At 41.9% G+C, this 12,207-nt stretch overlaps 1 protein-coding gene across 1 annotated transcript in view; it reads left to right on the top strand.

The window, feature by feature from the left end:
• The window catches only part of SETD7 (SET domain containing 7, histone lysine methyltransferase), a 37,573-nt gene that overhangs the window by 13,093 nt on the left and 12,273 nt on the right, over positions 1-12,207 (top strand). The window contains exons 3-4 of the mRNA XM_039875808.1: positions 4,396-4,597; positions 8,308-8,497. Of these exons, the coding sequence (XP_039731742.1) occupies positions 4,396-4,597; positions 8,308-8,497 (392 nt within the window). The remainder of the gene's footprint in view (positions 1-4,395; positions 4,598-8,307; positions 8,498-12,207) is intronic.

Below are 12,207 nucleotides of genomic sequence, written 5' to 3'. Positions count from 1 at the left end.
GCAAATATTTTCGTGACATACAAGAAGAAAGAGAGTGGAAAAGAAATGGATAACTTTAATCCTCCTCATTCGTTCGACACCGGAGAGGTTGTCTCCATAACAATCTGTGAAGTCGGTTTTATAATCCTGCGCTACATACGAAGAGACAAGGCACAGAGGTTAGGTAACTTCCCCAAATTGCCCTAGTTAGTAAAGGTTGGAGCTGAGATCCAAGCCAAGGTCAGTTCAAGGGCAGAGCCACCCTCTTCTCCATCTACTACCCTCCTCTCACCAGAAGCAAGGAAATGCCTCTGATTCTGACGGTCTTTCTTCCATACTTTAACTTTGCCTGAGGTCACTCATCAGCTATAATTGGGAGAAGTTCAAAGGAGTCCTGGGGTGAATTCAGTTACTTTATTGTAGGAGCTTGAACACCTTGGTAGGAGTTTGGCAGTCGGATGGAAGTTTTTCCTGAGGGAACAACTCACAGGGGCCCTGTTCTGGCGAGTCCTCTTTCTCGTTTGTAAAGTGGAGATAATTATGCCTACTTCTCAGCGTTGGGAAGATTGGATGGGAAAATCTGCAAAGACCTTGTAGAGTGGAGGCCACCTAGTAGGCGCTCACAGAAAAGCCTGGGTTTTTTTTCTATTACTCTGTATCTGCATTTTTTCCGTTGTTGAGATATAATTGAGATACAACCTACGCGAGTTTAAGGCATACAGTGTGATGATTTGAAACACGTACCTATTGAGAAATTATTACCTCACATCATTACCCTTCGTGTGTGTGTGGTGATAACATTTAAGATCTACTCCCTTAACAAGTTTCAGGTATATGATAGAGTATTGTTACCTGTAGCCACCATATGGTGCATTGGCTCCCCAAGACTTACTCACCTTCCAGCTGGGAGTTTGTGCCCTTTGACCAATATCTCCCCATTTCCCCCGCTCCCCATCCCCTGGCAACCTCCTTTCTTCTATCTCTGTGAGTTGGGCTTTTTTAGATTCCACATGTAACTGAGGACATACAATGTTTGTCTTTTTCTGTCCGAATTATTTTACTTAGCATAATGCCCCCAAGGTCCAGGACGAATTATCGTTATTATCTTTCATTATTATCGTTACTGTTATTAGTTGATAACGATGGCTAGCAGAGTTTTCTTAGGGTTTGTTTTCAGAGAGCAAAACTCAATTTCACTAAGTGCTTCTCAAATATTTTAACTGTCATCTTGAGCCTTTCTAAGAATCAGAGCCTACAGACTCATAGGTTGTCTATTAAAGGGCAAAACACCTTATAGACACACAGCACGTATCACACAGAAGCATGGCAGTGTGCCGTTCGGCGGCTGATCACACCTTGGAAGACGTCGAAGCTTCTCGTTGGATAGCAGATGGTTTGGGTTCGTTGTTGATGTTCTTCTTCTTTACTTAGTTTTCAATATTTTAAGAGATAATATATATTGTCATATAAAATGATTCCTAAAAGAATGTTTCAATTCATGACTAGAAGTCATGGTTTAATTTGGTTAGAGATGAGAATTTAAAGCAGAATTATGATTCATTTTAAATTTCCTTCTTGGTTCTTATATTGTTTTACTGCCTGAGACAGGAAGGGAACTCCTTAGGGGAAGGGAACGGAGTTTATGTCCTATGCGGTAGAAAGTTCAAAACCTTCTAGACCCCAAAACTGTGAAGGAGAAGCCGAAGCTGCCAATGTGTCCTAAGACCACTTTTGTGTATTCAGATATTAAAGAGAATTTTAAAAATACAGTAATACTTGAACAGAATACAGATGCGTCAGTCGAGGTAAAAGAGAGTGTGACCCATAAATGTTTTCTGAATGTGTTCTCAGGGATTTTAAAAGTTTGGTTACGTATGTTTTAAGGAGAGGAGCCAGGAAAATGTCGATGGAAGCTAAGATATATGGCGGTGTGCTCGGGGCCCGTGAATAAGCTAACGTGAGCAGAGGATTCTAGAGCAGGAATCAGCAAAGTTTTTCTGCAGAGGGTGAGGCAGTACATATTTTAGGCTTTTGGGCCACATACAGTCTCTGTTGCAACTCTTCAACTCTGCTGTTGTAATGTGAAAGCAGCCGTAGAGGGTACAGGAAGGAATGCGTGTGGCTGTGTTCCAGGAAAACTCTATTTACAAAACAGGCAGCAGGCCCTGGCTCGCTGACCTCCTCTGGAGGAGGAAAAGTTGGAAAGAAAGGTAGCACCTTTACCACCAGACTGAGAAGCTTTTATTTTATTTTCCCCATGAAAGAGTATTTCAAAGCCACTTTTTTTTTTTTTTATGGCTCTAGAGAACCAACCCTCTGTGATAACATGCCCCTTTTGTCATCAGATCCCATCCAAGCCACCATAAAAATTTGCCAAGACTTTCAGCACCCAGGCAAGTGCTGAAAATAATTCAGTTACGTTTCACTCTGCAGCGCCTTAAGAATTTGAATGTGGGTATCTTATATCTGTTGGGCTAAAAGGAAAGAGCAGTTGGTTCTTAGTATTATGATGCTAATGAGGACAGGCTCCATGGCAAAGGGGGGATGGGACAAGGTCCTGGACATGGCTGGGGGGAGGAATATATGCAAGTTTGTATTATTGCTTAATTCTCAAGAGCCACGCCTTGTAGATTTGATCATATCCTTGGGAAACATTGGCAGACCAATCCATCCGGGGATCATTCTACCCAACATGCAATTCAGTTTTGAATGCTGCTGAGAATCCAGTCAGTGCTGTCACCAGGTTTATTTATTAGCAAATAAATATCCAAGGCCATACTGAAGATGGTATTACAGATAAACGATGAAAAATATTTTGGTTTAACTATTTCCCATTCAATATATGGGACATATTTATACTAAAAATTTATTTGTTTTTTATCTGAAATTCAGACTTCACTGGGCACCCTGCATTTTTCTCTGGCAATCCTAAAACTGAAGATAAATAGTGTTTTGGACTACTTATTGCATTATTATGTCAGTTGATTAGTTATCCTTCACCAAGTCTGCTTTTTTTTAATTGTGGGAGTCTAATGACTGTCAAATCTCATTAATTCCAACCTCACTGATTTAGAATTTTGATTATTTTGGCAAGCGTTCTGCTCAAGTGCACTTTAAAATAAGCCTATTTGTCACTGATAGTACAAACAAAAGAGAAAGGGAACTATTTGTCTCCTTGGGAGACTACAAATAGTGTAATTACAATGTAATCAGAGGCTATCGTTATTTAGACTGTCCTTTTCATTTAATAATTACAGATCATTCTATCAGTTGTTAAAGCAACACAAGACTTTACCAGACAGAGTCAGGTGCCACCACCTCAGTCTCCACGGCCTCTTGAGTCCACCTGTCCCTGGTACAAAGCATTTGCCAGTCTCTCTTGTTTGATGGTGTTGCTTTTGGCGTTCTAGGACCTCCCACGATGCTTGCTCCTTAGAAGGCATCCTATAAATGTTTGTTAATTCAGTTATTGAATGAATGCTACCTGCACACGTTAAAATCGTCAATGTGTCTTTGTTGCTAAACATCTTACATTTTAAATTTAAAAAATAACTTGGCCTGGTCTCCCCGTCATTCCAAATTTCGGTCCATAAAGAGAGTTTTCAGTAAAGTTGGTTTCATCGTGGCCTTTGTGAGGCTAACTCTGAAAACATGTTATCGAAATTCTGAAAGTGTTTGGTGAGGGGAGAGAGAGATGCTTGTAAATTCACCACAAGCACCCCTCCGAGTGTTCTTCTGTGCTCGGGCTGTGGGTCTCAAACGTTGTCAGGCTGCTAATGATATTAGCAAAGTTTAGCCTGCATTCTTCCTTACTCGTCTCTATTTTCCATGATCACGTACACACACACACGCGCATGCACACACTCAAATAAATCACTGGATATCTTCCAAAGAGATGGAAGGGGATTTTTTTTGACTGGTATCCAGTTATGCCTGTCACTGACAAAGAAAGCATTATGATTTAAATCAAATATGTAGGCATTTACACATGGTAAACCACAGTTGTATTTTTAGAGATCACTATATACAAACCAACCGAAAGACCCCTGAGTGGACCAGCGGATTCCGGAGGGCCGTCATGCTTGCGTGGCTTCTCTGTGGAAAGCGTGACTCCAGAATCTCTGTCATCGGGAGCGGTCGCTGCTCGTCTCGGAAACATACTCAGATGAGCCTTGTTCTCAAGTTGCCACCTGTGGCTTCTTTCTTATCCATTTCTTCCTGCCGAGGAAAATAGGAACCAGGACCCTGGGAATGAAATCTCCCTCTCTTCCTAATCCCACCCACATTTCAGTATTTTTTTTTTTTTCCTAGTAATCTCGGGGAATGCAGGAGGATGCCCTGAAGAGAGGCGATCCTTACCTCCGGAGGGTCCAGTCGTGGTCTGACAGCGCCCTTGTGTTCTCCCCTTTCTCACAGCACCCTGGAGGGGTACTACGCGGACGACGCGCTGCAGGGCCAGGGCGTCTACACGTACGAGGACGGGGGAGTGCTCCAGGGCACCTATGTGGACGGAGAGCTGAACGGTCCCGCCCAGGAGTACGACACGGACGGGAGGCTGATCTTCAAGGGACAGTATAAAGATAACATTCGGCATGGAGTGTGCTGGATATATTACCCAGTAAGCCTTGCAACTGCTCATTGTGCCGGAAGGTAGAATGTTTGGTGACGGTGCTTTGACTCTTCACCATAAAGAGTAAAATGCATTCTCTACATCAGAAAACGTGAAGCTGTGAAACTCGAGAGTCACAGTAGCTGAACTGAAGCCAACTGTTCATGAGCTCTGTCCCCTCACTGTGGTTCGCTACTGACTGAGCTTGGCGGTCCTGCGATCTACTATGAATTCCTTTTCGGTTGGTTTAGAAAGGAATGATTAATCATCCTTGAAACAAGTTGAGGCCAATTGGTTGTATTGTACCACTAATAAAGACAAAAAATATATTACTTTTAAAAATATTACTTTGCTATCCTATAGAAAGAGATGGAGGAATATTTCATTGTCGCATTTAATTTTATTCTGTTTCTCATATATAAGAACTATTCCAGCCCTTCTCCATCTTTCTGGACTTACTACACGGTAGTTACTTAATAATCCTACTGAATAAGTTGCTTTATGCTTTATATTGCTTAAATCGAGGTGATTAAAATGAGCTTGCCTTTGAGTGTTTGATAACATGAAATTTACTAGAGCAAAAAGATGTGGCAAAACCCTTGGTTGGGAACCGATGCTCTAAATTTTTGTTTGCGTTTCAAATATCCCATCTGTTGTTAGTGAGTTTCCAGAAAATGTTTTAGAAAATAGACCTTAGAAAATATTTTATCTAACATTTTATTTTGTCCAGAGCTTCAGTCAAAATACATTTTGTCTTTCTCTGAACCCTATCTTCTTGCAATGAAGAAGTAGTAATAAAAACAAAGTATCTGTTACACGTGTAACAAGAAAAGCAGGCCCAGCCAGATTTACTTACATATTGTTGTTCTTAAAAAATAAGTTCTACTCTAGGGATAGGGCATAAGAAAAGAACCCTGTAAAACATTTTTAAAATAATGACTGAAGGATACACACATGCCGTCGGCAGGATCTGCAGTAGGTCAGAAGTCCTTTCAGTTACTGCCCAGACGTGGTGGTGGAGACAGCGGTTTAGGAAGACTGAAACTTTCCTTGCGTCATGGGTACGCAGGGTGAGCGTCTTGCTGTGGATATAACAGTGATTCCTGAAGTCAGCGAAGGGGGACTGTGTGTCAGGGGGGGTTGTACATAGGAAAGAGGTAAAACATGGATTAGCAGATTCTCCCACTACCTGTCATTGTATTTGTGACTGTGATCAATTAAGTCCCTAGAGGAGATCAAAGGTGCACTAAGTGAATGGGTCCACCTTACTCGGTGTGGTTGCATTTTGAAACCTAACTGCGCAGCTACATTTTAGCCTTTGGCCTTCGTCATTATCCGAGAGAAGACTTGTCTGCCCTGGGAAGGAAGCACTGGAGAGTTACAAGCTTTCAGATGAGCTTGTTTGATGATACTTACTTTATCTCTGGTGTCCCTTGGCAGTGGAGGGGCTCATCCCATCCCTCTGCTTTCTGGACTCAGAATCGACTGACTACGACATGGGAGTAGGTGTCAGGGATCACGGTGTCGGTTTTAGTATGGAGGTGTCGGATCGTAGATGTGGTGTGAACTCCCTTCTCCTCTGGACACACGGGCCAGCTGCAGACAGAGCAGCTAGAAAGCTGCAGGTTTCCCCTGGGGACGTAGAGCCTGCCTGAGGGAGGACAGGAGTGGAGAGGGGGACAGGTGTGCAGGGGGACAGGTGCGCCTGAGGCCACTGCCAGTTCCCAGGCCCCCAGAGACGGTGAGCAAAAATTCAGCAAACGTGCAGGACACACGGGAGCAGCAGCCTTTGTCCTGTTAACCGCAACCCAGTGGCAAGATGGGTGTCAGTGGGTGTCAGACCCTGCCTTCTCACTAACCAAATGAACGAGACCTCCTCGCAAGAGAAGGAGCCACTGGGCAGAGGAGGGAAAGCGGCAGCTTCTTCCCCAACCCTCCATGGACACCGCAGACGAGGACGTTTTTGTGACAGGGGGGTCAAAGCAGGAACGAAGAGAGAAAAACTTATGATTCCCTCTGCAGGATTTGTAAGCTCACTCTAAAGACGCTTTCTTTCAAATTTTTCCTTTAGAGCAGTGATATAAAGTTTTTAATTAAAAAATTCATAACCCCTCTTGGAAATAAAAGACTCTCTGCTTTATCATTCTAGACAAATAAATTCATTTGCCCCCCAAAACCAAAAGTTTAAAGTATTTAAGGGGAAAAAAATGTAAGACGCTAGAAAGACAATAAATAGCAATGTCCATGGCTTATATTAGTTTCGGCAGGAAGAAGCACAAACACTCTAAAACCCTTTAGCTCAATCATCACTGAAAGCCTGAAGGAAAATCTTGCAGAAAGTTTCATCCCCGTCTATGCTGGGTTATTAAGAATTAACTCGGGGAGGAGAAAGCAATAATAGATCCCTAATGCACTTTCTAGCCGTGAGAAAGTCTTCCAAGTATTTTTCTTTCTATGAAGTCCTGTGATTCGTTTTTTAGTTTATAAACTTTTTTTTCTTCAAAGAGCAGTTAGACTTCCAGGAACTTCGTAGAAATCAGGTACCCGATGTTATTTATTCCTGCCGGCTCTCAGTAAGCAGCATTTGGGATTGCGAAGAAGTCATCCTGCATCACTGACTTTGAGGAGCTGCTCCCAGAACCTTTGAGTTGGGGACATAACCAAGCCATTAGAAGATGTTCTGGTGTCACTATCGTTATATCAAATCCACGAAGGTCTTAGAATTTCACTTGTACCATAAGGATGTCCTGAGTAGGGGCGAAGGGAGAAATATTTCTTGCAGTCTAGATTATATTATTTTTTGAGTATTTATGAGTTTTTGTTTTTTTTTTTTTTTTGGTACTCCAGTTCACTTCAAAAAGTGTTTATGGATCCCCTTCTGTGTCTCTAGCACTTACCAGGATCCAGAATTCTATGACGGCCTCTGCCCTAAAGCATTTACTGACCCTTAGGGACAAAGTAAATGACAGATTTAAACAGGAAGCACAGCTGGCTCCTCTCCTGGAAGGAGACAGGCAGGAGCAGTAAATAAAGAAAAGTGGGGAGAAAGAAGCGATGGGGAAGGGAGTAGAAATGCGTTGATCTTTGTTCACTTTTTCTTCTAACTCTAAAAAAAGTGATGGCATAGGATTCTCAGAAAGGCTGTTTCCAGAAACTTTTTTGTTTATCTCTTAGAGAAAATGCAGGCAACTCTCTTGACTCATGTACGCTAAATTAATTCTTAAGTACGTTTGAATTAAAGATTTTCCTAACAGACCAGAAATCCAAAATTCGGCATTAAGAAGTAAAACTGTATGACTAGTGGGTGAGACTGTCTTGCCACAGATCCTCGTCACATTCGATATTGGCTCAAAGTAACACAATTACATTTCCTGGAAATGTTTGTAACTAATATTACAAATATGACATATTTCGTAGGTGACAAACCAAGATAGAGTATCAGTAACTTGTCCAGGATTATAAAGTGCAGCTGAGTCTCTGGCTCTAAATCAGGCTTCTGTGCCCCATGCTTGTACCTACCAGCCGTTTATTTGCACGAGGCTGGATGGGGAGATATAAGTCATGTTTTTCTCACTCGTGTGAAAACCTCTGAGTTCCTAAACTGTTACAATCCATATTAGTGCTGTTAATGGGAGTGCACGAGAGAAATTTCTTGAAGCTCATATCGTAGAGATAAATACTATATATAATATTTTCTGGTTCTTGGTTTCGCCCACCAGGATGGAGGCAGGCTTGTAGGGGAAGTAAATGAGGATGGGGAGATGACTGGAGAGAAGATAGCCTATGTCTACCCAGACGAGAGGACCGCACTTTATGGAAAATTCATCGATGGAGAAATGATCGAAGGAAAACTGGCTTCCCTTATGTCCACTGAGGAAGGAAGACCTCACTTTGAACTGATGCCTGGAAGTAAGTTGAATCTGCTTCGGATGGGCTGTTCTAATTCCAGAACAGGTTGTTAGGGCTTGTTTGAGAGAAGTTCATTTCTTTGTCCAGTTCACTTTAGTGGTGTATTAATCAGCTTTGCTGCATAAAAGACACCTCAATACCTCAGTGGTTTTCAACAGCAAATGCAGTTCTGTTTACCGGCTCGTCTGGATTGGGCTTGGCTGGCTCAGGTTGAACTTGAGGCTTCTAATCAGGTTTCAGCCTGCTCTATAATTATGAATTCTGGGGCCCAGTCTAAAGGGACAGTGGCAACCTGAGTCAAGATCTTAGGTGGGTCCCGGGAGGCCAGAGCACGAGCAGACATCTATGAATCCTCTTACAGCCTCAAGTTGTAACTAACACAATGTCACTTTCACCCACTTTTCATTGGTCAAAGCAAGTTATATGACCAAGCCAAACATCAGTGGGACAATGAAATATATACTATGCACTTTCACAGCAGATGCTGAAAATCACATGACAAAGGAATAGCTGTACACTTCAAATACTGGGAAGGAGCGAAGAAATGACATCAGTAATGCAGTCGATTTCAAACATGATAATTTCAGAAAAAATTGAACTGTGGTTTAATGATATTAAAGAATCAAATTAAGTAGGTCTCCAAGTTGGTACAAATTATAAAGCTGAGTCGGCCTGAGCTTTGAGTGGAAAAAGTAAGTGCATGCTGGCATCCCCAGCCTCTTCAGAGCCCAGCATCTGCTTGGAGTATACATCAGATGTCCGAGTGAGCCCACCAGAATCCATATTAGGAAAAGAATCCTATTTCCTTTTAGAAGTACAGTGTGGTACACAAAACATTTTTTTTCTGATTATAAAATTATTTATTGTCAAAAACCTGGAAAATATACAAGGAAAAAAAATAAGATTTTTTGTGTGTGTGTGTTAGTATTTTGAGTGGTACAGCATCAGAAAGCGGTTTGAATTGGTCTGGTTCCCTGAAAACAATTGATGCATGTATTTCCAATCCAACTCGAGTTACACGGAGAAGAAAGAAGGAAAGATAATAAATGTAGGTGTTAATGGGTCTAAATCATCTTTAGCTATTTGTGATCTGAAGGAGAATCTCCAAACGAGGTTGTCCAAAAGTAGAAAATCTAGCACTTTACATTTAGGTCTAACTTGGGTTGTTTTAAATGTCTCATTTTTTGTTTGGTTGTGTTTTTAAGTTAGAATCTGAGGCCATCTAAATGCAATGTGGAGTTCTGGGTTGGCTCTTGGAACAGAAAAGAGACATTAGTGGAAAAACTGGTGAAATCTGAATAAAGCCTAGAGTTTAGCAATGTAGTTATCCTGGTTTCTTCATTTTGACAAACCATGTAACATGAGAAGTTAACATTAGAAGTTCCAGCTACGAGTATTGGGAATTCTCTGTACTATCTTTGCCACTTTTCTGTAAACTTTGAATCGTTCCAAAATCGAAAGCGAAATAGTGATCTTTGAACTTCAGACTCTAATATCTATGCTCTTCACATATGCCCTGAACAGAGACAGTGTTTTCATGTGTAGAAATGAAGAGACTGTGAGGCCAGGGGAGGATCCCAACTGGTGATGCGAATTTTAAAACTTCAGAAGTGGCAGCATTGTTAGTGGCAAGACCCTTGAACTGAAGTCGCCTCATTTGTGAAGACGGTAAAGGGGATCGAATATATGGTGACAAAAGCAGACTAGACTTTGGGTGGTGAGCAAATGATGGAGTATACAGATGATGCATTATAAAGTCGCACACCCGAAACTTATGTAAGATTATTAACCAATGTCACCACAATGAATTTAATTAAAACTTTTAAAAAGAATAAGTAATGACGATGGAAAAAAATACATCATCTAGGCTGAGTCTTAGCTCCAGCATTTACTGCATTATATTCTTGGGCAAGTTATTTTTATTTATTCTTTTAGAACCCATTCCTTCATTCTAAAATACAGGCCTTGGCACCCCCCACGAAAGACCATAACGAAAGTTCTTGTTGTTATTACATTCTTCTTGGTATTAGTAAGAAACAGATTTTTGGGAAGTAAGAGTGATCATTCTCAGGGGAATGATGGTTTTTCTTAGAACTCCTGGTTGCAAATAGCCAACACCCTCTTCAAGCTAACTTAAGGCGAAAAGGCGGGGAGGAGGTGTCGGGAGGGCAGTTATTGGCAAGATTCTGGCAGGCTCAGCTGTTTTTAGGAAGGCTGAACAATTTGGGTCTCAGAAGGGTCAGGAACCATGGCCGCTTTGGGGACTCGAAAGATCTTGAGTGTGCCGCCACCTCCGTTTCTCTCCCCAACTCCCTCCTTCCGTTACGCTTACTAAACCGCTGACTAAGCCCATAGATCGGGTTCTATGGGGTCATGTGGCCGTCTGGCCCAACGGTTTGGGGAGGAGGTAAACAGAATGCAAATATCTGACTTGAAACACTTCGGCTGTCACCTCCCTGACCTCTCCCCCCACCTACCCTTTCTCCTTATGCTTCTGTAACCACAGACCGCTTCTAAATCTCTACGTTCTCCTTGGTGATTTTCTGTATCGTGCCCCTGGCTGGAATTTCTTCTCTCTCCATCTCCTCGCCTCTCTACATGGAATTCCTGTCCCTGGCTAAGTCCTATTCCAGCTTTAAGGCTTGGCTCACCTCTTAGAATTAGTGTTGTCAAGTGAATGAATGAATTCTAGTTCAAGGTCCTAGTGTCACCCATAGAAGAAATGCCTTCTATTTGCCTGGAGCGTCAGGAGTAGCAGAAGGGACGGCAAGCCTTGGAAAAGGTGGTGTCGACTCCTTGGAAGCGGGAAGAGATGTTACTCCTCGTCGTGTCTGCACAGCCCCCAGCCCAGTGCTTTACCTGTGCTCGATACTTAGTGCGTTCGAGATGAAAGTGTTAATCTATGGAAAGGAGATGGGCGTTCATAGGAGAATTTCTGCACAATTCAACAGGTATTCCACAGAAAAGTTTGGTTAAAAGTGTGGGTTTTTGCTTTATCTCCTCAGTTAAGGCAAGCAAAAGAAAAAATAAACAAACGGGACTATATCAAATAAAAATTTGGGGCACAGCAAAGGAAACCATCAACAAAACAGAAAGACAGCCTACTGAATGGGAGAAGATGTTTGCCAGTGATACATCTGATAAGGGGTTAATATCTAAAAATATATAAAGAATTCATACCAAAAAAAAACCAAACAATCCAATTAAAAAATGGGCGGAGGACCTGAATCAACATTTTTCCAAAGATGACATAGAGATGGGCAATAGACTTATGAAAAGATGCTCAAGGTCACTAATCATCAGAGAAATGCACAATGAAATATCATCTCATACCTGTAGAAATGGCTGCCATCAATAAATCAGCAAACGAAGGGTGTTGGTGAGCATGTGGAGGAGGGAGAACCCTCATCACTGTCGGTGGGACTGCAAAGTGGTGCAGCCACTGTGGAAAGCAGTCTGGAGGCTCCTCAAAACATTTTAAATACAGCTACCTTATGACCCAGCCATCCCACTTCTCGGTATCTATCCAAAAAAAATCCAAAATGACCAAAAGGAAATCTCGTTCATTGCAGCATTGATGGCTAACAGTTAAGATAGTTACGTGGAAGCAACTCAGTGTGACCCATCGAGTTATGGCTGGATATAGAAGATGGGTGCAGAAGGTAAATGGAATACAATGCCAATTTAAAAGAAAAATGAAATCTCACCAT

This window comes from Pteropus medius, unplaced genomic scaffold (assembly GCF_902729225.1).
Source record: "Pteropus medius unplaced genomic scaffold, Ma_sr-lr_union100, whole genome shotgun sequence".
Lineage (NCBI taxonomy): Eukaryota > Metazoa > Chordata > Mammalia > Chiroptera > Pteropodidae > Pteropus > Pteropus medius.
Note: the sequence above shows the minus strand (reverse complement) of the source record. Positions and strands in the feature narration are given on the sequence as shown.